This window comes from Mesoplodon mirus (genome assembly GCF_964341445.2).
Source record: "Mesoplodon mirus genome assembly, chromosome: 10".
NCBI classification, from domain to species: domain Eukaryota; kingdom Metazoa; phylum Chordata; class Mammalia; order Artiodactyla; family Ziphiidae; genus Mesoplodon; species Mesoplodon mirus.
The window spans coordinates 97,142,561-97,169,007 of NC_138986.1; the positions used below are offsets into that span (position 1 = coordinate 97,142,561).

Here is a 26,447-nt window from a genome sequence, read left to right on the forward strand (position 1 = left end):
AAGAATGAAAGTGGGGACCTCACCACCAACTCTACACAAATTAAAAGGATTAGAAGTAAATGCTATGAACAACTTTATGCCAACAAACTAGACAATTTAGATGAACTGGAAAAATTCCTAGACACACAAATTACTGAAACTGACTCAAGAAGACAGAAAATCTCAAAAGACTTACATATAACATGTAAAGAGAAAGAAACTGAATTAATAATTTAAAACCTTTCCACAAGGAAAAGTCCATAACCAGATGGCTTCACTGGTTTATTCTATCAAATATTTAAATAATACCAATCATTTATCAACATCCAGAACACAGAGGAAAAGGGACTACTTCTTAAATCACTCCATAAGGCCATTATTAAACTAATTCTAAAGCTAGAAAAAGAGAGCACAAGAAAAACCACAGACCAATATGATGAATTATAGAAACAGAAATCCTCCATGAAATACTAGCGAATCAAATCCATCACCTCTTTCCAAGAGGCTGTTAATGGTCCATTGCTTGACTTACTGGTATATCACTAAAGTAAACCTTTTTGTCTTGTGTTACAGTTCAAGATTTTGAAGATTTAAATACACACAAATACACACAAGAAAGAAAAAAGTGCCTAGCCTATGCCTTCAAACCATAAGTAATAGTAAAAGTAAAAGGCAAACAGAAAAACAAGAATAATGGCAGAATTTGACAAGTTCCCTAAAAGATATAAAGTGTTAAGAGAGAATGGGAACATAATTGATCCATGTATACTAATACTTTATTTTGGTTTACTTTTGAGGAGGTATGAGAAGGAAAAAACAAAAAGTTTATATGGAAAATAAAATTGGGGTTGCCTTTATCATGGACGGGTAGAATTTCAATAGGTGAAGAGAAAGAAAAATTTAGGTAGAGATCTACACGAGCAAAGCTTGAAGCCTATTTGGGAGAAACATCAGGTCAGGTTTGGCTCCACCACTGTGTATAGATTTTTTAAAAAAAGAAGAAGAAAAAGAAATCACTGGAAGCCCAAGCTGAGGGAATATGAACTTAAAGTGTAGAGGGAGTAACTTAAGTTTTCAGAGCAGGAAGATATGCTTTGGGGGTATAAGTTTGAGAGTTAAGAATTTAATGGTCTTGGACCAGGAAACAGAGAATGGGGTGGCAGTTAAGGGACTCAACAATTAAGGAACTTAAGCAGTTAAGTGGACCACTTTCTCGACCTTTCAGGAGTTGGCAAGGTCAAAACTATTTTCATAACATGTTACCTGCCTTTTTCAATCTCAGTCTTTCAAGTTTCCAGACACCATGACATTTGTTTTCACAACAGATTAAATGTGGAAGCAGATATGAGAATGTAGGAGTCCTCTATTAAACCAGACAGTAAAGGCCTAAACCTGAAATACTGAGTTACATATTTTCATATATATGAAAATATAAAACAAGCTCCCTCTTCTAATTTTGTTTTGTAAAACAGTTACATTTTCATTAAAAATTTTATTTATGTTAGTATGTGTTGGCTTATGATTTTTAAATGAACTAAATTTTAAAGTTTGTTCTAATTTGCAATACATTATATGTGATAGATATGTAATGAATATAAAACAAAAGCTCTTTGGGGTCCTCAATAATTTAATCAGTATAAAGGGATCCTGACACCAAAAAGTTTGAGAACTTTCAGAAAAACTCTAGGACCTAAAACAGAGTAGTAGTAATGTGAATGAAATGAAAAAAATTAGATAAAAGATATTGCAGAGACAGAACTGACAGGAGTTGGACAATAAATGTGGGGACAAAATGGGGAAAGAGACAAAGAAACCAAAAGTTTAGCCTTAGTGATTTAGGAGAATGACAGACTAAGAGATAAGGAAATAAAAAAAGATCAGAGAGTTTGGAAAAGGCAAGAATTCAGTTTTGACACAAATAGCCAAGCAGCCAAGTAGAGACATACAAGAAAATGAAATATATATAGGGTCTAAAATATAGTTTGATGGTCATGTGTATAGGAAAGACCAGGTTGTTTTGGCATCTTACATGATTGAACATCACCTCAAGCAAAAAATATATACATCAACATTACCATGAATATCTTGGATACACTTGTCCCCAATTCCCTGGTGGGAGGTTGCTGCAGTTTCTTCTGAAAATAGCTCTTAAATTGATAATTCTGGAAGCTTCTGGGTTATATGTATTTTTACTAAGTGCTTTTTAATATTTTCTTAGTCTTGGCTAAATTGCTACAGACATTAGTAATTTCTAAGAGGCAGTCTGGTGTAGTTGTAGGTGGACCAGACTGAAAAGACAGAAGATTTCAATCTCATTAGTCACTTTCTCTGGAGTTCATGCTCTTCAATTTATATAATAAAGCAAATATACAGGGTTAATCTACAAGGACTTCCCTGGTGGTGCAGTCCTGATTCATAAGAATCTGCCTGCCAATGCAGGGGACATGGGTTCAATCCCTGGTCCAGGAAAATCCTACACGCGGTGGAGCAGCTAAGCCTGTGCGCCACAACTACTGAGCCTGCGCTCTAGAGCCCGCAAGCCACGACTACTGAGCCCACGTGCCACAACTATTGAAGCCTGTGCTCCATAACAAGAGAAGCCACCTCAGTGAGAAGCCCGTGCACCACAATGAACAATAGCCCCCGCTCGCCACAACTAGAGAAAGCCGGCGCACAGCAACGAAGACCCAACGCAGCCAAAAACATAAAGTTTTATGAATCAGCTATCAACCCCCTTATCATGAACTAAAAAATACAACCCAGCCTCCAAAAGAGTATAGAACCAACCAAGATATTAACTAGCAATACCTTTCTCAACTGACTATCTGTTGTTGTTCCTCTATAAAGATTGTCTACAATTTATTTTAAAAGCCACCTCTTTAGACTTTACGAGAAGTCCTGAACCCTAGTATTTTGTCAACAAATACGACTTTACCTGACTGGTCTTGACTTTGCAAATGTTAAGCATATTCTGCTCTGACACCTCTACCCCCAATCCCAATTCCCCATCCGATCAACACCTTTCTAAGCTAAGGAGTTCTATGATTGTTCTGGTCAATCTTAAAAACCTCTTCATCCTACTGATCCCTTAAATTGCCCATTTCTAGAGTCTTAAGACTTTCTTGAAGTCATGGGATTAAAGATGAGTTAATTATTGTAGGCAGAATAATGTTAAGGAGAAAACCCATCACTTTCCTGGGCTTTTTGGTCACAATGTATCAGGTTGCTATCTTCATGTAGTTTATAGCAGTGCTTACCTTTCATTTTACTAGCAAAAGAACTTTTTTCTCCCAAATGAAGTTTTATATAATACCCCACTATATAAAACAGGTCGTAAAGTGCAACTGCTCTGAATGAGGTTTGTGAAGACCTAAAACCCCAGACTTGGTCAACCCTGGCCCCTCCTTCACATCCCACTCACCAAAGGCCCTTAGGGTGCTTCCCAGGCAGCATGGGGTACACCACGAAAATCATCACTTTATGGCATCTTTAAAGATGCCAAGAAGCATGGAAGAATCAAAGGTTCAAATGAAATAAATCAATTACTTCAGAAGATCTCTTTACAGCAGCATCCATAAAACATTATAAAATTAATTGCTTCTCAATTTACTCAAACATACAGGTGCACTTGAGGAAAACTGCCCTTTTTTAAGTAGTTAAGGAATGGATACAGCATCAACTTCAACAAATACTGGCTACAATATATGATATTAGGAGGAATCATTAGTAATTCCTCCTATAACAGATGTCAATATAGTATAAGATATCAAACACACAGTAACAGTGAAATGGATCAAGATTATTTTTTATTGCACATTTGCTTACAAGTTTGCTGCTTTAGGTGGAGCTAAAGCTCAAGTGTTGAGTTAATTTCAGCCATATTTTCGTCAACCTAATTATAGCAGTGATTTGCCTGTATGTTCCCCTTGGCTTACTATTTCTCAGAAACATTAACTTTCCCAATTTGTCTAGGTGCTGGAGCACAGATTTAACATTTGTTTTTTAAAATATTTAACCACTCAAAAACAACCCAAACAGCATACTGTAAAGGGAACAATGTTTATGTCTATTCATATAACCCAGGCTCAGAGAATTTCTGATTATATAACATTGTAAAGGTAACTGTAAACCAACCTTCTTCCAAACTATTCATTCTTATACGTATAATTAAGCATTTATTTTAGAAAACTGTAACACTTTCAGAAATGGATTCTGTCACAATAAGGCTTCTATAAGGTCTCCTCTCCCCATCCAAAAACAATCCCCACAATGACTCCAAATCTTATAAGAAACTATTATCTTAGACTAAGCTGCTCAGAGTAGTATTCTTATTTCCTTTCCACCATACTCCACAGTTTAATGCAAAATGGAGAATGTGCTGTTGAAACCGAAATAAAATGGCATTCAAGCAGCTCAAGCTTTAAAAATCAGGCCAGAACGTTCAAAGCCTGATGAAAAAGACGCAAGAATGGAGGCATAACTACTATAGCAAACACAAAATTTTGGCCATTGATGGATCAAAAGTAATGGCTGACGCTCCTACTTTAAGCTCATCAATGTCACACTAAAAAAAAAAAAAAAAAAAAAGATATTTGGCAAAAATCTTCTAAATTATTTATCCCAAATTCTCAAATGGAAAGTTAATTTTTAATGCATCACTCTTAAATTTTACACTTCAATCACTCATGTTTTCCTTTTAAGACTATTCAGAAAAATAGTTCTATTTAAACTTAACCTAGTGTTTCCTCTCACACATTTTTACACAAAAGGTTACTAAAATCACAATTCTGAGGGATTTCTTCTTAATCATACAAACAGTATATGCTTAAAGTTCAGTAAAGAAAGTAAATCCTTTCTTATTCTACCTAGAATGATCTGTTACCAAATTTGTAAGAACTCTTTTTCCATAGCATTTATTTATAACAGTCACAACTTATGAAAACTGTATCTCAACTCCATGGTGAACTAGCATCCATGCTTATTCCACATAGGTACTGCCAGTGGTCCCTGTGGTGTCCTTTCAACAATGACAAACTCATCAGGGTTGCCAAATGCTTCATAGAAAATCAATAAATCTTGTATCGCATGCTCCTCAATCTGAAAGGAGGAAGGAAAAAAGAGAAGTTGCTTTACTCCTTCAATTATAAACCGAGCAGGATTCTATTAGCTTTCCAATTTCCTTTTGTGGAACTACCACTTTCTATGCATACAAGACAGTGGAATAGGTATCCTCCTATCCCCTTCAAAAGGAGAAGGGTTGAGGCCTGAGTTAGAATAATCAGATACCCACCTTCCCTTGATTTTAACCTAGAGCAGGGAAAAAGAAACTGAAGATGGCTGTTGGAATCCATTCATTCCAATTGCTCATCCTGTGAGATACTTTCTGTTGTTGTACAAGTCTCGTTCTTTAAGCTCTTTAGGACAACTATGAGTCTTGTCTGTTTCCTAAGCCTGGCTCTCTGGCTTTCAGCTAAGTCTGTGGAATCTCAGTGTCTCTCAAATAAGTTCTCTTCTCCTTAAGTCAGCCTGACTTGGTGTCTGTGGCTTACAACCTAAGAACTCCTACTGATACAGAAGCCAGGTGTAGAGCTAGATAATGCCAAGTTCTCTACTGGTCACTTTTAAGAACAGGCCAAAGCATCACCAGTGCTGAAAATATGAGCTTTAGCACAATTTATGAGTTGTAAATTAATCATCCTGAATACCTTCAATTAATACTTGCTGGATGCTTCAGTTTTGTTTTACATTGCACTCACATTTTAATGTGATAAATACATGCACCTCTGCAAAGCAAACAAAGAGAATTTTCTTAAGACCTCCGAATGAAATGTAGTACAGTTCTTACCCTAAATTAAACCCAAATAAGCATGTTATTTACCTGAATCAAAGCCAAGGGTTTTTCTCGACTTCTGATAAGAGCTGCTTCCTGCTGTAGCTCTTCTTCTACAATAGATGCAAAAGTGACTGGGGCTAGCAGGGAAGGAGCAGGCAATGAAGAACATAGCCAGGGACTGAAAGAAAAGGAATTATAAGTTTTCATTCATCTTGCCAAACTTTTGCACACAAAATCTCCTCTGAAATACTCTTTAACAGTGATACGTTTTTTCCTTGTGACCTATAATATAAGGGGACCTGGAAGCTTTTGTATTCAACTTACAGAATGACAAAGTGACAAATAGAAACAAGGAGAACTAATATTTTATTTGGATTGGTGCTGTAGAGAAAACTTTGGAAACACCAAAAAGTGGAATGGAGCAAAGCTATATAACTAAACAGAAAGGTAACTCAAACTGTGGAGCAGAAAGTATTCAGATAATACATTCTACTCGATACCATACTATTCCCAATTTCTTAATATTCTCTCTCAGTGCTAAAAAGCAGTCTAGCTTTGAGGTCCCAAAGCTAATCAATTAACCTTACTTGGGACTGTCTAGAAGTGGTACATCTGAAATATGGTTGCCTTCTGGTCCTGGGGAACCATGAGTAGAACATCTGCAAAACAAGAAAAACTGAAGATTAAAGCTTCTAGTACCATTAGTAAAATCGCTTATTAATAGAAATACAGAGGAGGAATTGCAAGGCCCTGACTCAGAAGACAAATTAATATATGCGATCAGACTTACCTTTAAAATTGTAAGTAAAGAACAAAAAAATCTGTAGGTGGTTATAAAATCTTGTGTATAAAACACCATGGGGAAAGATCTTGCAAGAAATGGTCTGTTTTTCAGAAACAGAGACACAGATGTAGAAAACAAACTTACGGTTACCAAGGGGGAAACGGGGTGGCAGAGGAATAAATTGGGAGACTGGGACTGACATACACACACTACTATATATAAAATAGATAACGGATAAGGACCTACTGTATAGCACAGGGAACTCTACTCAATCTCTGTAATGGCCTATATGGGAAAAGAATCTAAGAAAGAGTGGATATATGTGTATGTATAACTGATTCACTTCGCTATACACCTGAAACTAACACAACACTGTAAATCAACTATACTCCCCCCCTCAAAAAAATGGTCTGTTTTTTCTAATAATATTCATATAGCCAATTTACTGTAATCAAACATATGTTAGGACATATAGACAACTTTGTGAAGAATGTTTTATATTGGTACCATTTATGAATAAGAGTGACAAATTAGCACTGAGTTTCAAAATATATAGAAACAAGATAATTAGCAGCCAAATTTTGTGACTATAATATAGTCTAAATTTTGTAAGCAAGAAAAATACAGTAAATACTCCGATACTCTAGGGATTATAGATAGGACAGAAATTTTTTTTATTGAAGTACAGTTGATTTACAATGTTGTTAATTACTGCTGTACAGCAAAGTCATTCAGTTATACGTTTGTATATATATACACACACACACATTCCTTTTTTTAAAATGTTCTTTTCCATTATGGTTTATCATAGGACATTGAATACAGTTCCCTGTGCTATACTGTAGGAGCTTGTTGTTTATCCATTCCATATACAATAGCTTACATCTGCTAAACCCAACCTCCCACTCCATCCTTTCCCCAGCAACCAGGTGGTTCCCCAGGTGGTTCCCTCGGCAACCACCAGTCTGTTCTCTATGTCAGTGATCCTATTTCTTAGGTTCATTTGTGTCATATTTTAGAGTCCACATATATGTGGTATCATACGGTATTTGTCTTTCTTGTTCTGGCTTGCTTCACTTAGCATGATCATCTCTAGGTCCATCCATGTTGTTGTAAATGGCACTATTTCATTCTTTTTTATGGCTGAGTAATAGTCCATTGTTTATATATTCCACTTCTTTATCCATTCATCTGTCGATGGACATTTAGGTTGCTTCCTGTACTGCTGCACTGTACTGCTATGAAACTAGGGGTGCATGTATCTTTCTGAATTACAGTTTTGTCTGGATATATACCCAGGAGTGGGATTGCTGGATCATATGTAATTCTATTTTTAGTTTTCTGAGGAACCTCCATACTGTTTTCCACAGTGGCTCCACCAGTTTACATCCCTACCCACAGTGTAGTAGGGTCCCTTTTTTTCCACATCCTCTCCAGCATTTATCTGTAGACCTTTTAATGATGGCCATTCTGACTGGTGTAAGGTGGTACCTCATTGTAGTTTTGATTTGCATTTCTCCAATAATTAGCGATGTTGAGCATCTTTTCATGTACCTATTGGCCGTCTGTATGTCTTATTTGGAGAAATGTCTTTTTAGGTCTTCTGCCCATTTTTGGATAGGGTCGTTTTGTTGTTGAGTTGTATGAGCTGTTTGTATATTTTGGAAATTAAGCCCTGTCAGTCTCATAGTTTGCAAATATTTTTTCCCACTCTGTAGGCTGTCTTTTTTTTTTTTTTTTTTAATGGTTTCCTGTGCTATGCAAAAGCTTGTAAGTTTGATTAGGTCCCATTTGTTTATTTTTGTTTTTATTTCTATTGCCTTGGGAGACTGACCTAAGGAAACACTGGTACGATTTATGTCAGAGAATGTTTTGCCTATGTTCTCTTCTAGGAGGTTTTATTGTCATGTCTTATATTTAAGTCTTTAAGCCATTTTGAGTTTATTTTTGTGTATGGCGAGAGGGTGTGTTCTAACTTCATGAGTTACATGTGGCTGATAGGACAGAAACTTAAGACACAATCTGCCTTCTAAGAACTCACAAACTAGATCAGGAAACAACATATAAAATGACATAATACAACAGAAAAGAATTTAAAAAAACAAAGGTCTTCTGACTGACTATAAGGACTATAAAAACCATGGAGAAGACAGTAAAAGGGCTATAGAATGAGGGGGGCGGTGGTAAGAAGCATTCCTGTAAGGAGAAAAATTAACAAAGGAACTACAGAGCGTGGCCTAAATGTGGAATTCTATGCTTAGAAAAATACCTAGAAATTACTTAGATTAATCCAATGCCCTCTTTTCAGCAATAAGCAAATTTAGGTCCAGCTGGGTTTAACAACAGAAAGTCAAACAGCAAGTGAACAAACAGGGCCTAAAATACTGACTTCCTGATTCATTTATGCACATTTATTAGGTTTGTTTCAGCACTATGGTACTGAAAATCAGGCTGATTAAAACTCAGTCCCCTCCACTAAAAAAAACTCTGGTAAAAGAGACTTTAAAAGGTATTTAAGAATGATAAAGCAATGTGAGAGTATATAATTAATATTTATACCAATATGTACCAAGAACTATGGATTCACAGGAGAAATTAACAATATGGAGGAGGGTATAAACTCTTGGCTTCACTGAGGAAATGACATTAAAGCTGAGAGGAGTGGCACTGAGATAGGGTTTTGGTCATACAAATACATGGAACAGTATAAGATTTTTGTTGGCTTAAGTAAAGGTAGGTTGTTCTCTTCAATAAACTGAATGATTGGATTAAGAGATTAGGAGGGAAATAAAGTTAAAATGAAATAGGAGGGTCAGAGTACAAATACATTAAGAACTAAAATGTTTAAACCTGATGTGTGAGTGGGCAAACAAATTTACTGAGAGTATTTTCATATCTCATTTAATCTTTGTAATACTCCGTGAAGAAAGCATGCATTATTTCCATTATACTGATTAGTAAACTAATACTCAAAGAATATTCGATAATTTGCCTGACTCGCAAATTGGGGAAATGCTAAGGACAGAACTCACATCCAGGCCTTTTTCACTCAGAATACAGTGTACTTTCTATACACTGTGGTGTAGAATACAGTCCATTAAAAATGTCGTCTCATTCTTTAAGGACTGGTTCAAATATCACCTTTCCTCTTTTTAGAGCACTTCAATTACTGTTCTAAAACTTCACACACATCTGTCTTAACTGCTAGACTAGTCTCTCAAGGTACAGGACTCTGTTTCTTTCATCTTTGTATCTCAGTGTCCAGCAAAACACCTGGAACATAGTTGTTTGTAAAAAAAAAAAAAAAAAGTAATTAGAGAATAAATAACTGAAGCAGAAAGCCAAAGGATTTAAAATATGGGACAGAATAAAAGCAGAGTTTTTCTTTAAAAAATTCCTCATTCTTTCGAATTACTAATAACTTCTTCCTTCCAGATGTGGGTACTGGGATACAAAATGAAATGAAAATGGGTACTCATTAGGTTCTTAGTTTTAATGAAGTGCTATGACTTGAATCCTGCCGGATACCTGACCTATGACATCCAAAAAAATAAGGGAAGTCTCCAGGATGAAGTAAAAGACTTAAAGCCAGAAGAAAAATGAAGCCAAGGAGATGAACTAGAAAGCTGTTGGGATAAACCTGTTAGGAAATGATGAGAATCTAAACTAAAATGACTATAAAATAAACGGGAAAATTCTATGTTCTAATGGTATAGATAACTACCTTGGACAGGCTAAATGCAAATCCCCTTGGTTAAGTTCCTTGAAAGGTCCTTAAGTCAGGGCTGGAGATTAGAGGCCTTCTAGGACAATAAATTATAACATAGCATAACAAAACAGATAATGACTAAACTGGTGCTCAAAAATCATCCTGGTGTCTAGGGATCAGCTAAAGTGTTTTGACACGTTCAAAGAAATGCAACAATCATGTAGAACCAATTATTTTTTAATTGTTAAGTAAGAAGCAGCAACTATAAGCCCTATCTTTGAAAATGATGTCACTGGCAAACAGAACTGAATATAAGGACTAAAGTATCTGGTATAGGCCTTGTTAAATCAAAGCCAAACAATCAGAGCTTAAGCATAACAATTTTATCTATGTAACATTCTATAGTTCATAAAGTACTTTCATATGATAGGCATTACTGTTCTCGTTTCAGAAAGGTTCCCAGAGGGCTGCTGTAAGCATTAGACTTAAATCTGTTTCATAAGATGTTAGAATTCTTTCCATTAATGATTTTCCTATGGATAATCTCATTAATTATAAATTTACTTAAACAGCTATAAGTCTGTCAAAATTTCATCTTACAATGAAGCAAAATTGCCAAATAAAACAGAGCTATGACTAAACAAATATAAAAACAGTATAAGCTTTCCAAAAATAAATAGCATTATTAAGCCTTAGGTATTTGCAACACAAATAGACATCCCAATAGATAATCCATATAAAATTTAGCCTTCTGAAAATAAAACCAACATAAAAGGGCTGGCTAAAATCTTTCAAAGATTTTTGTTCAAACTGAAGAATATTAATCTTGCCAAATTTAGACTTCAAGAGAAAAACTAAATTACTTTTTGCTCACATAGTTGACTATTTTAAAAAAGAATTTTATATTATCCCAGTTACAAAGATTTTATATAAAATTAGAGCTGATATAATGATTTTGTCTCACACATAGTTTTTCTTACTAATTAGAAACACAAGATCACATTTTCTGCCTAGAATTACATAAGGAGGTATTTAAGTGAAAGGAAAATGAAAGAAAACACATTAAAATGAAAAAGAACACAGAAGTAACAATAAACAAACAGAAACAGCATTAATCCTTCTTTTCACATCAATAAGTAACAACACTGCCATTCTTCTAGTTCCCTAGCCTTGGGGGGCGGGGGGAATATCACATTTCCTACAATTAAAACAAGAATTTATTATTTGTGGCATTTCCTGAGATGAGCCCTCCACCCCTGCCACCCTGACTCCCTAAAGAATCATAAGCATTCTTGTCTTCTTGCTTTAATTCCCACCATTTCATCTGTTTATGCTGCCCTTTCTCCTCTCTTCCTTTAAAAATCCCATCCTATGTTCAAAAGCTAGTAGCAATGAAGTGGATCGATATTTTTCTAACACTATTCATATGGCCATAAATATAACGATCAAATATTTGCGACTGAATAGGAAAAGTGTTTATGAACGTAATACTCAAGCCTTTCCTCCTCAATGAAGTTTTTCCAGACAACTCTAGCCCACTGTCATTTTTCCTTCTCTGAACCACTCATACAGCACTTAGTCATATATTGCTTTGGGACTTCTTTAACACTGTTATATTATACTGCAATTTTATTCTTGTTCTGTCAGTTAAATTCTGTGTGTGCACAGACTTACCAACTTGATTTCAAACATAGTTAAGGATGCACCTGTGTATTATACTTTTATATATACCCAAGAGAGGCCAGCAGAATACTGTACGTATGTCAAGTGTCCCATAATTTGCTGAGTTAATATTTTACTTTATCTGTTATGTTTTATTATTTCCTTAAAAAAAAAAGCTCTCCTATGATAACATATTTTCTATGATGAAATTAAAAATGAAACCCAAGCTGTTTTCTTTCTCGGTGATCAGATGATAACAAACAGCTATTTAAAACATTAACTTCCACTTGCCAAACACCCAAGCTATGGAGAGCATGATGATACTACACACTCCTTTAACCAGGATTTGCAAAGCAGTCTAACAGCACACACCGGTTTTCACAATTAAGAGCCTGATGTTACAGCGCACCCTAGCGATCAAGTATGAAACCACATATCCTTAAAGTTTTAAAGTTCCACGACAAATAAAAATGTGTATCCAAAGAAAATAAATTTTAAAAAATACATTAATTTAAAATGTAAAAATATTACAAAAACAATTGTAACATGCATACCTGAACATTTATACATCTAAGGCATACAATATAACTCATTACACTAGAAGGAAATGGTACTTGAAACAGCTACAATTTTTTTTCATTTATTCTTCTCCTCATTCACCAGATGCTCACTGAGCACCTACCACATGCTAGGAAACATTCTAATCAGTGATGAGCAAAGATCAATCTTCCTCACTCTCATTGAACATACAGCTAAAAATTGAGACATTAAAATACTTGTATTTGAAAACATTAAACAAAGAATCACACGAATAGTAAGTTTACAGTAATTCCCCCCTTATCCACAGGAACACATTCCAAGTCCTCTAGTGGATGCCTGAAACTGCGGACAGTACTGAACCCTATACATACCATGTTTTTTCTTATACATACATACCTATGATAAAGTTTCATTTATAAATTAGGCACAATAAGAAAGTTACAACAATAATAAAATAGAACAATTATAACAACATATTGTAATAAAAGTTATATGAATGTGGTCTCTAGCTCTTTCAAAATATCTTGTACAAATATAATGCCTTTTCCATCTTAACTAGGAACTTACGCACTGTGGCCGTAACTTCTACATTCTGAGGTATGATAGCAAAACTGACATGAATTTCTTTTTCCTTCTTCATAATGTCATGGATAGAAGACTCATTTGTATCACAGATCTTAGCAACCTAAGGATACAGTTTTTTTCCTCTCCTTATTAGGTTGAGAACTTTCAATTTTTTCACTTAAAGGAAGCACTTTATGGCTTCTCTTTGGCATATCTGAATTGTCAACATCACTACTCTTGTGCTTTGGGGCCATTATTAAGTAAAATAAAGGTTACCTGAACAAGCACTGTGACACCCTGACAATCGATCTGATAACTCAGATGGCTACTAAGTGACTAACAGGCAGGATACGCTGGACAAAGGGATGATTCACGTCCCAGGTAAGATGGAGCAGGATGGCGAGAGATTTCATCACACTACTCGACAGCATCCAGTTTAAAACTTAAAAATTGTTTATTTCTGGAATTTTCCATTTAATATTTTCAGACTACAGTTGACAACGGGTAACCAGAACCACGGAAAGGAAAACCGCAGATAAGGAGGGACTACTCTAACTGTGCTAAGTGTGATGAGTGAGAAGCGCTATGAAGATGTAATAACAGGAAACTGACCCAGTAAGAGAATACGAGAAGTCAGACTTCTTCAAATACGACTGAACAGAGATCGGAGGAGAGTCGACTATTCAAAGGGTAAGTAAGTGGGAAGAAGTAACTGGTATTTGAGAAACTAAGAGAAGGCCAAGGTGGCTAAAATACAGAGATCATATTAAAAGGTAAAGCTAAAGAGGCTGGCAGGGGCTAGACTATGTGGGCCTTGAAGGCCATATAAGAACCCTAGCTTTTATCCTACGAGGTTAAGATTTGCATTAAAAAAAAAAAAAAAAAACCACCACACACACTAGCTCAATATATTGTAGAGAAGGAAGAAAGGCTACGGCAAGACCAGTTAGGAGGCTTACTCAGATGGCCCAGGTGAAAGATCACAGTAGTCTGAATGAGGGTGATGGCAGTGGAGATGAGGTTTAATACATAGATCTGAAAAATATTTAAGAGATAAAACTGTCATGTCCTGCTGAAAGAATGGAAATTGCTGAAGAAGATGGACATGTCAAAGACTTGCAAATGACATTTACCGAGGAAGAGAAATCAAGAATAGGCTGGTTTTATGTTTTGTCTGTGTTTTTATTTGATTTGGTTTTATGATAAGGCTATGAGGAAAACATTGTTTGGTTGTGGACATAAAGTTTAAGGTATTTCTGAACATTGGTGGTATCAAGAAGGCAGATGGAGAATTAAGTGTGAAGCTCAGATAACAGAGGTGGACAGGCAGTTTAACTTTGAGTCTTTAGGGTATAGCTGATAACTCAACATAGAAGCTCAGGAAATATCAGCATAGAAAGAATATAAGTGAAATGAGAAGACGACCTATAAGTGAACTTCAAGTACGACGAGTCATGTAAAAAGTCCGTGGTGTTGGCAATATGGAGGTCACTGCTGAACTTATTAGCCTGAACTGTTTAGTAATGGGATTGGAAGCCAGAATGGATTGAGAAGTGAGAGGGTGCTGACAGCTCTTTTGAGAAACCTGGCTGTGAAGGAAACAGGAAATTGGTAACAATAGGACAATTGCTAGAAAACACGTGGGGGATAAGTAGGGGATCGATTACCCCACCCATTCCACGTGTGAGAGACCTGCGCATATTCAAAACCAGACGGGAAAAAATCTACTTAGAAGGAAACCACGTAAGAAAAAGAGAGGGATATTTAATAGTTGAAGCCTTCAGAAGTGGAAAGGGGTTAAGGTACAAGGTACAGGTATAAATCCTAGCCTTAGATGGGAAGGATAATAACTCTTCTACTGTAAAACAAGAAAGGAAGATAAGATGAATACAAATAGAGGCAGATTTGTGTCTTGAAGTAGAAAAAATAAAGAAGTTATGTCTTTCTATTTAAAAGCATGGTCTACAGGACAACACTCGTCATATAACTTACCATATAACTTACGTTTTTTCTTCTATCAATCAGAAGACTATTCATTTTTAAAAAAATATAATAGATGTAGGGTCATTACAGAGGATGATAAACAACCAATTAAATTTTTTTCTAATTAAAAATTTGAATAGAAAAACCTCATGAGATGTGTATACATATGTAATGCTACATTTATGAAATAAATATATATAAAATATATATGTATAAGTGTGTGTATGTTTACAAGGAGCACTCAAATGTAGTTTGGACATGGAATGCCAAGGAGTTGACACGTTAATTTTGAATGTAAAAAAATATATAAAAATCTACCTCATAAATCTTTAAAGATTATTTCAGGATACAGAACCACCACAGCACATTTTAAGGCAGGAAAATGATTATTACCTTACAACTTTTGCAGCCTGGGAACTTTCAATTCCTTTAAAACAAACTTTTTTGACATGATCTCCTGAGCTTTGGCCAGTAATAGATTTTTTTTCTTCTAGTAAGAAATCCCGGAATGACTTGGATGAAACTGAATGTAGAGAAGATGCCCTGTAAAAAAATCAATAGAGATCATGTAAAAAACACTCCTTTTTGCTGGAAGTGGCAAGGGGATAATGGAGAGAATATATACCAAAAATTTTACAATGATATAATTACAGTTTTCAATGTGATGTTGGATCCCTGCTGTCAATTGTAGACTAATCAAAACTGTGTGATAAGAAAAAAACAATCAATGGAGAACAACACTGGTGATAACCCAGATGGTGAAGTAAAAACAGCTATTATAACTATGCCTCTGGTAACAACAAAAAATATGGTCAGAATAAATTAATAAGAAAATCTGTATAGACCTATACCTACCTCTTTTAAAAATTGAATTAATCCCACCAGCTTTTTATTGTAGAAATGAACAAAGTGATTCTATAATTTATATGGGAATACAAAAACCTAGATTAGCCAAAGTCGTTGTAAAAGAGAGATACAAAACTGGAAGAAGATAAAACAAGGTACAGTAATCAAGACAGTGGGGTATTAAGGATCAACTGATCAATGGAACAGATTAGAGAACCCAGTAATAGACCCTCATGTAGACAATCATTTTACTTTCAATAACAGAACTGCCAAAGCAACCCAGTGGGAAGAATGTTTTCTATAATAAACAAATGGTTTATAGAAGGAAAAAAACCCTTGACCTTTACTTCACACCATACCCCAAAATTATTTCAAGATGAATTATAAAACTAACAAACATAAAAGCTAAATATCCTGGAAGAAAACAGAAGACTATCTTCGTAACTCAGTGGTAAGCAAAGGTTTCTTATTAAGAAAACAGAAAATATTTGTAAAACATACATCTGGCAAAGGACTTCTACCCAGACTCTAAAAAGAAATCCTAAGGACTTCCCTGGTGGTGCAGTGGTTAAGAATCCACCTACCAACGCAGGGGACACGGGTTCAAGCCCTGGTCTGGGCAGATCCCATGTGCTTCTGAGCAACTGAGCCCGTGCACCACAACTACTGAGCCTGCACTCTGGAGCCCGTGCGCCACAACTCTGAGCGTGCTCACCACAATGCTGAAGCCCGTGCGCACTAGAGCCCGCATACCGCAACTACTGAGCCCACACACAACTACTGAAGCCCGCGTGCTCTAGGGAAGGTGTGCTGCAACTGCTGAAGCCCACGCACCTATAGGCCGTGCTGCACAACCACAGAAGCCACCGCAATGTGAAGCCCACACACTGCAACGAAGAGTAGGCCCTGCTCGCCACAACTAGAGAAAGACCACGTGCAGCAATGAAGACCCAACGCAGCCAAAAAAAAAAAAAAAGAAATCCTAGACCTAAAAAAACACAAATATAGAAGACAAGGCAATTTCAAAAGGCATACAGAAAGGATCTGAATAGACACTTCACAGAGGAAGAGGAGAAACCACTACACGCCCACCCAAACAGGTAAAATTAATTGACAATACCAAATGTTGGCAAGGATGTGAAACAACCAACAGTCTCATAAATTTTGCTGGGAGGATAAAATGATACAAATGCTGTGGAAAAGATCTGGCAGGTTTTTTTAAAAAGTAAACAAACATGCATTTTCTGTAAAATCCAGCAATTCTACTCCCTAATGTTTACCCAAGAGAAGTTAAAATATATGTCTACAAAAAGGACTAAACAAGAATGGTCAGAGCAGCTTTATTCTTAAGAGCCAAAAACTGGAAAAAGTCCAGGTGTCCATCAACAGGAGTAAACACAAATTATGGTATATTCATACCTTGGAATACTACTAAGTAATAAAAAGGAATAAACTGTTGGTATACACAATCCAAATAGATCTGAAAAACATGCTGAGTGAAAGAAGCCAGACACAAAAGTATATTATGTTTCATTCTAATTACATAAACTTCTAGAACAGACAAAACTCAACTACAGTCAAAAAAGAAAAACCACAACAATGGTTGACACTGGGGTGAGAGGGGGGCAAAGATAAAAAGAGAACTTTTTGAAGAAAATTTTCTGGGATAATGGTAATGCTCACCAATTTACTAAAAAGGTAATAAACAATGACCAAGTGGGCTTTATTTAATGCAAGGTTGTTCTAACGCTCAAAAAAAATTAATATATTTCATCACATAAAGGAGAAAAATCCTATGGAAAAGTTCTATGATCCAGTCAATGGATGCATCAAAAAAATTAAATATTTAGGGATACAATTAACAAAACTTGGATGGACATGATACATATATTTAAAACTATAAAAGACTGCTGAGAGATTTTAAAGAGAATCTAAAGGATACCATGTTCATTCTTAGGGGACTCAATGACCCAATATTGATAACCTGTCAATACTCTTCAATTCATCTACAGATTCAAAGCAACACCCAACAAATCCCAGTAGGCTTTTTTTTTTTTTTGACAAGCCAAATCTAAGACTTATTTAAACATGGTCAAAACTAAAAATAGAAAAAATAATTTTGAAAAAAAGAACAAAATCAGAGGAATTATACTATCTGATTTCAACACTTATAGAAGCTATCATCAAAAGCACATACATATAGGTCAAACAGAACTGAGTAGAGTCCAGAATTAGACCCCCACACACATCATGGTCAACTGACTTCCAGCAAAAGTGCCAAGTAATAAAATGGAGCAAGAACAATCTTTTCAACAAATTGTGCTGGAACAACTAGATATCTGTATGAGAAAAAAAAGAATAAACAAAAACCTTGATCTCTACCTTACCCACATATAAAAAGAAAATCACAAATCCAATCACAAAAGCTAAACTTAGGAAACAGCTAGATCAAAACAAAAAAGTTTTGTAACCTTAGAGTCAAAGACATAAAAAGCCCTAACTTTCAATGTAAACAAACCAAAAAAATGGATGTAATGGGTTTTACCAAAATTAAAAACTTCTGCTCCTCCAAAGACAATGTTATTAAGAAATGAAAAACCAAAATACAGACTGGGAGATAATATCCACAAAACATATCCAAAAACATCCTTATTTTCAGAATATAGACTCTCAGAATTCTAGATTAACAAAATAGCCCAATAAAAGGCAAAAGATCTGAAAAGACATTTCAGAGATATGAAAATAGCCAATAAGTCCCTGAGAAATACAAAATAAACCACACCTACTAGAAGACCTAAAATTAAAAAGATTAAATATACGAAGTGTTGGAAAGGATGTGGAATAATGGGAACTTTTACATGCTACTAGTAGGAATGTCCAATGGCATGACCATTTTGGAAAACTGTTTGGTACTTTTCCTAGGAAGTCAAACATTCACTTAACATACGAACCAGCAATTCCAATCCTAAGCATTTACTCAAGAGAAATAATAACATACGACTTATACATAAGTAACTTTTTCATAAAAATAAACTCAGTATTTCTCAACAATAAGAAAGGAAGAAATTATTGATACATGCAACAACATGGATGAAGCTCTAAACCTTTATGTTGAATGAAGGAAGCCAGACACAAAAGAGAGCATACTGTACTTACGTGCCATTTACAAGAAGTTCCAGAACAGGCAAAAACTAAGCTATAGTGATAGAAATTTCATCAATGGTAGCCGGGGGCATGGGTAGAGGGTGGGGGTTGGTCAAGATAGTGGGATGGTGGAAATATTTTTCTTAATTGGAGTGGTGATTACACAGGTGATACATTTGTCAAAACTCCCACTGTACCCTTGAAATTAGTGCATTTTACTGTATGTAAATTATACCTCGGTAAAGCTATTTCAAAAACACAGAATGCACAATGAAATCTACTGCACTCCTTCTGAATGACTAAAACAAGTTTTTATGGAAAGGAAGTGGGAAAAGGTCAACTCACATAACACTAGTGAGAGTGTTTAGTGGTATCTACTAGAAATGACTATATGCATATCCTGCAACCCGGTCATTTTATTCCTGGTTATGTACGCAACAGAAATGCCAATATGTTCAACAAAGACGTGAACCAGCATATCTACAGCAGCACTAACCCTAACAACAGTGAAACAACAAAGCTCCTAAAATGCCAGCAAGAACTGAATGAGTGAAATAAACTGTGGTATATGTACACAATGGAGTATTAGACAGTACTCATCAAGATATGAATGGATTTCATAAAGATACTGTTGAGCAAAAGAAGCTAGAAACAATACTGATTGTGTGTGTGTGTGTGTGTGTGTCTTAAAAAGGGAGAGATCACGCCGTGGAAGTAGAAGTCAGGAGAGGCGACTTCTGAGATGCTGGCAGTGATACGTCTTGCTTTGAGTGCTGGTTGCACAAGACGTGTTCAGTCTGTGAAAATACAACAACCTACACACTTATGATAACCGCACTCCTAACTATACATTATGTTTCCATAAAAAGTACTTAGAAATTGAAATCTAATTTTACATGGAGAACATAGAGGAAATAAAAATTAAGTTGATCTAAAGAATCAAATATACACAAAACTAATCACACCCAGTATAGGTGTAGAACTTTGAGAATTAGTTGAGTGGAATGCACTTTAGAATATCTACCAAAAAACAGTATACAAATTAAAAATCACCTTTACAGGTTAATTTAGCTTCCAAAGATTTCATGCTCAGATTGCTATGGTATTAGAATCTTTTTATTCAACAATGTTTTACTGCAATCAAAAATGTAAAAAGGATTTGCAGGGTAGTAGTCAGGGTCAGGCACACAGGCTCTATGGCTGCTACTGCTGTAGGTTCAAACCTTGGCTCTGTCACATACCAGCTTTGACCCTGGGGAGATACTAACCTCTGAGCTTCAGTTTCCTCATCAGTAACATGGAGATACTGATACCATCTCCTTCCTTACAATGCTTATTATGAGGATCAAATGTTAACCTATGGTAAAATACTTAAACAGTACCTGATGCTATGTTAAGTCTGTTACTATCCACAATTTTCACAGCATTTAACATAACTAATTTAAGAGAAAAAGAAGACAGTGAGAACACAGAAATTCTGACATGAAGAAATATACTCAGTTCATAGGCATAATATCTTTCCTTCCTGAAGTTTAACTTAGAAAAACTGATTCAGAAATGTAACCTTTAGCTATGATTTTGTATACTAGAACTACACTGTAACCTTAGCATCATTTTCAGAAACCCTTAATAAGTCAAAATTATGAATAACAACATAAGCAATTTCCTAGTATAATATTAATTTCTTCTATTTTATTTACTCAGAATACAGAATAAATATCTTATTTACTCAGAAAACGAAGTGAACACAAATGCTAACCAGTTAATTCCCCAAAAAGTTAAATTCATACTTTGAAGAAACCATAAAATCCAAACCCAGATTAAATTCATAAACTATTTGGGGTTCCCCATAAAAAATTAGCAAGGCCTTCTAATATCCTGTATCTTGTCTGAATAACTCATCTGTACCTGATTCTGACCTAACCACCAAAACACTTTTACATGCATCATCTCATTTAACCCTTACAATAACAATCCTTAAAGATAAGTATTTTCATTACTACCTAAGTTTAAAAGAAGAGTACAACCAAAGTTGAGGGATCTGAATGATCCTAAGATCACCAGAGATAAGGCAGAACTGGGATCCAAACCCAGTTCTTAATGATCACAAAACTCATGCTTGGCCATCTAGTCTATCACTGGCTTCAGTAAGAAATGAAAACAATACTCCTTGTAAAGTGCCGAAGATGACACAGATGGGAGGAAAATAATGGTGATTCACACTGTTTTGTTATCATATGAACTAAGCATCTATTCATAACAAAATCAGCTAAAAACTTTTACCGAATTTTTATCTACTCAATAATTAAATCAATACAAACTGCCTCACATAAAATTTTTCTAAGGAAAAAAACTAACCAATAACTTAATACATGGTAAAGAAATCAGTTAATCATGTGAACATACTACAGATTAAGTTACAATTTATTTAGTACATAATAAATGGTTGACATTTATACATTTGATTATACAACACTGAAGGTGCCAGGCTAAATGTGTTTCATTTATTAACTCAGTGTACTCTTCACAATACCCCTGTGAAATACTGTGTTTAGCCCTATTTATGAACAAGGAGACAGAAGAAGATTAAATAACTGATCTGACAGAGAAAGATTAAATAACTTATCTGAATTCACACTGCTACCAGGTAACAGATTCACAATGTCAAGCTCAGGCAAGGCTCCCTCCAGAACCCAGGAGATCACTATAAGATCACCATATCAAGATCACTGTACTCTACTACTGTGTCCACATTTAAAAACCATTTACCCTATGTAAAATCTTAAATCATAGAAGGGAAATTTTCTTTACAGATTTACCAGAAACATGACCTACTACAGTATTCACGTGAAAGATATTTCTTCAAAAGGAGCTTACCTGACTTTACCACATAATTTTCTCCAAAGCACATACATATGCAGAACACTGAAAAATTAAATACAAAGAACCACTCTCCGTTTCCTTACCAACTCCTTTCTGCTCCCGAAAACACACATACCTGAAGGTTTCTACTGGCAAACAATGTAACTACGGTGGAAAGTACAGTGTCTCATTAGTCATTAGGGAACACTGCTGGCGAATACTCTGCCCAAGAAATCCGCTGAATGTCTTCTGTAAGTAGTTCATGTCTCTAAATACAGAAACTTCACAATGATCTGTGTAAGAACCACACGGTGTCAGATTCATCTTAGTGGTAATTTGGGAACTTCTAGATGTGGTAAATAATATACACACTAAAAATTTTTATTTCTTTAATGGCTACTTAGGATAACGTCTCCTTAAGAATAAATACAGGTAACAATGCTTACAAGACATCTTAAACTCACGTGTTCATGAACCATGCACAGTGGTTACCTATAAGATGTCTTATGCAGACTTCTTTAAATGAGCTCTGTTATTCTTTCCACTGATCATGCCATACTTTGAAACAGTGTTTGATTTCCAACGATTTTACTTTCCTAAATCAAAGGTTCTGGCTCTTTTCCATTTTAGCAGCCACAGAAACTTAATGAAGAAGCATCTGTAGCCACATAAAAAAATTAATCAAGATTTTGTTCCTCAACTAAAGCAGCCGTGAAATTTTTGCTTTAATGAATAAAATTTCTAGCTCTAAAAAGTTAAATAATTGAAATTAGTTTATAATTTATAGGTTAGCTCTAAATGGAATTTGGAGAATTTACATTCATACATCAAGCCAGGCCACAAAGATTGTGCATTCTTCCACTCAAGATGACTGGTGAGAAATGTTGTATTATTTCTCCAAGTAAAATAAAGGATGATGAAAAGTGACCAACTCCCATGTACACTTGGCGTTTTCACATTAGATTTAAAAGTCAACTGGTTAGAACTTCACTGTAATGCAAAAACCAGTTATCTTTCATATTTAACGCTGACACAAGGTGCGTGAATGTATGAACAAACTAAGTAAAATTCCTTACCACGACCAGAAGCAAACTTAGAGGGCTAATGTGTGATTTGCTAATGAACGGCACATTAACCTCATTATTAAGATAAACACAGTATAAAAACACCTTCTAATAAATAAATAAATAAAATCACATTAGACGATTCATCAGGATGAAGATGTCCCTTTGAGAAGAATTTAAAAAAGATAAATCACTACAGTAATGAATATAGTCCATAAATACAATCTGTAAATCAGATTAAAATGCTAATTTCAGATGAATTTTCTACTCTTTTCAAAGCTGGGCAAAGTTTAAATTCTACCAACTTTCTATAAACCAATATTTACAAGAGATATTCTCAGGAAAACAAATCTATTACTATTTTATTTCTTTAAGCATATACCACATATATTTACAACCTATGTGTAACTGATTAAAAATGAAGTGATATACTAAACCTGCAGCCTTCTAAGAATTCAAGAAAGAAAATTCAACAACCTAAAAATGACTATTTCCATTTATACTAAATATACATCATAATTCAAGAATACCAAACATCAACCATTTTACATAAATATGTTCTTAAAAGTTCTAACAAGGGACTTCCCTGGTGGTGCAGTGGTTAAGACTCCATGCTCCCAATGCAGGGAGCCCGGGTTCAATCCCTGGTCAGGGAACTAGATCCCACATGCATGCATGCCACAACTAAGAGTTCGCATGTCACAACTAAGCAGCCCGCAAGCCACAACTAAGACCCGGCACAGCCAAATAAATAAATATAAATATTAAAAAAAAAAGTTCTAACAAATGTTTTCTGATCCCTGTCATTAATTTATATGCATATATTATATACATATATACTTATATATGTATAATTATATACATTTATTGACATATGTTACATACATATATTCTACTAAGTTAACTCAGCCCACTATTTATTTAATAACTCAAACAGTACATAAATTCAGAAGAATTAAGCAGAAATGAACTTTAAAAGATCCTTCAGATACCAAAAATTTGGTCTCATAAAGTGATAAAAAGGGTATAAATGATTGATTTTATGACAACTCAGATATCTCTCACTTTCATAAAAATTCAGAATAAATTACCTATAATTGGTCAGTTAGATAAATTTCTTTGGTTCCGTAAAATACATAAGATCCATTATTCATTTGTTTGTATTTAGATTTTCCAGTCGCATTTTCATCAACTAAATATATAATAAACATCACTTATAATTCAGTCACCAAATTACTTTTCAAAGAAAAATACCCTGATTATATTTTTGGCCAAATTTTATAGCATTCTTCCCCCCACGTTCCTAGAATTCTCCTTAATATGCCATAATATATTTCTTTTGAAATTTAGACAGTCTCTTCAACGTAGGAGTCTGAGTTCATATTGCTAATGATGGCTAGGGAAAATTTTTTCCTAAACCTGAAAATCAAAGTCTGAAGTTTCAGATAAATGATTACTCTAATCCTTTCCTCTAAAATCCCATGTTGAATGAACAAGAGAATAATCAGAAAGACATAAACCCACACAGGCAAAAGAATAAGGCATTAAGACAATGGCAAACTAAAAGTAATAATACACTATTGGAGGACAGAACAGGGCCAGAATGAACCTTGATGTAGTGGAGATAAAGAAAACCTGTCATCAAGTGGAGTGGGGGTAGAGTGTGAAGCTCGGAACCCTGAAAAGTCTCCTACGTTGGAGACATCTTAAGTATCAAATCCCGAAGTAGCCATGCAGATGAAAACAGGAATACTGGCTCAAGGTTTACTTGTGGAGTGGCAGAGAATGCCAGATGCCCCCCCCCACATCTCCACGTGGTCAGATGACTGTACTTCCTTCACCTTGGTAGGAGGAGGATTTGATTGAAAATCACCAGTATACAGAGGCAGGTAGGACTAAACTGCTGTGTTTAAAATCTGTATACTAAATGATGAGATATGTGAGAATCTAGACCAAACTGTGAGAACCTCAGTCCCAGGCCTAACTGCCTCACCCTGATCAGCTTCCAGAAAGCTGGCAACCAAATACAAAAATTAAAAGGCTTCTCCTTAGAGAAACTGACAGACCAAGGAGAAAAAACACAGAGACAGTGGTGCGGGGGTCCTCTAAGGGCACCGCTGGGTCACCCTGCAGTCGCAACCATCAGTCAACCTGTCCCACACGGGCACACAGGTTCCAACCAGGACTTAAACAATCCACCAAATAAGACAAAACATAACGAAAACATACATGAAAAAAGAGTGAATACACATCAATGTAAATCAATGACTATTTTTAACTTTTATAAATGGAATCATATAGGTTTTTTTTTCTGATTGGCTTCTCTTGCTCAATATTACATTGATGAGATTCATTCACACAGTTGTATTTAGTCCTAATTCATTTTCATCATTATATAGTACTCTACTATACTAATAAACTATAATTTATCCATTTACTGCTATAGACATTTAGGTTGTTTAGTTTTTGGCTTTTACAAATAAGGATGATAAAAATATTCTGATACATTTGCCTGGTGCACACATACATATATTTCTGTTGGATATATATTAAAGAGTGAAAAAGTTTATAGAGTACAGGTATCTTTAACAGTTGAATATTGAACAGGATACTAATAAAAGGGCACTATTGGCAAATAAGAAAGAGCTCTTGGCAATTAAAGATTTTAGTAATTAAAACATTCAGTAGGGGCTTCCCTGGTGGCGCAGTGGTTGAGAGTCCGCCTGCCGATGCAGGGGACACGGGTTCATGCCCTGATCCCAGAAGATCCCACATGCCGCGGAGCGGCTGGGCCCGCGAGCCATGGCCGCGGAGCCTGTGTGTCCGGAGCCTGTGCTCCGCAACGGGAGAGGCCACAGCAGTGAGAGGCCCGCGTACAGCAAAAAAAAAAAAAAAAAAAAAAAAACATTCAGTAGAAGGGTTGTAAGATAAAGTCTGGGAAATGTTCCAGAAAGTATTTAGAATAGGAAGATAATTATATGAACATTAGAAGAGCAAAAGTAAGAAAATTAGGGAAATCCAGGAAGAGCCATATCCAACTAATGTGATTTCTAGAGAAAACAGTACAGAACAAAGTATCAAATAGAATACAAGATGTTCCTAGAACTTAAAGACATGCTTTTCCCAATTAAAAGAGCCCATCAAAGTACCCAGCATAATCTATAAAAAAAGAACCCACGTCAAGGCACATCACTCTGAAATTTTAGAACGCTAGAGATAAAGAAAAAGGGAAAGGGGGGACTTCCCTGGTGGTCCAGTGGTTTAAGAGTCCTCCTTCCAATGCAGGGGACGCGGGTTGGATCCCTGGTTGGGTAACTAAGATTTCCACATGCCCCGGGGCAACTGAGCCCACGTGCTCCGGAGCCTGTGCCACAGCTAGAGAGCCCAGGCGCCGCAAAGAGGAACCTGCATGCCGCAACTAAGACACAATGCAGCCAAATTAATTAATTTTAAAAAAAAAAGAAAAGAAAAAGGGAG

At 35.5% G+C, this 26,447-nt stretch overlaps 1 protein-coding gene across 9 annotated transcripts in view; it reads right to left on the reverse strand.

Annotated features, from left to right (window-relative positions):
* Positions 1-3,768: 3,768 nt before the first annotated feature.
* Positions 3,769-26,447, reverse strand: part of IBTK (inhibitor of Bruton tyrosine kinase) — a 187,490-nt gene continuing 164,811 nt past the window's right edge. For all 9 annotated transcript variants that reach the window (XM_082633402.1, XM_082633397.1, XM_082633399.1 and 6 more), the window contains 4 exons: positions 15,448-15,597; positions 6,400-6,471; positions 5,858-5,990; positions 3,769-5,076 (listed from right to left, as the gene is read on the reverse strand). In XM_082633402.1, coding sequence (XP_082489528.1) covers positions 4,945-5,076; positions 5,858-5,990; positions 6,400-6,471; positions 15,448-15,597 — 487 coding nt within the window. In that variant the 3' untranslated portion in view covers positions 3,769-4,944. The remainder of the gene's footprint in view (positions 5,077-5,857; positions 5,991-6,399; positions 6,472-15,447; positions 15,598-26,447) is intronic.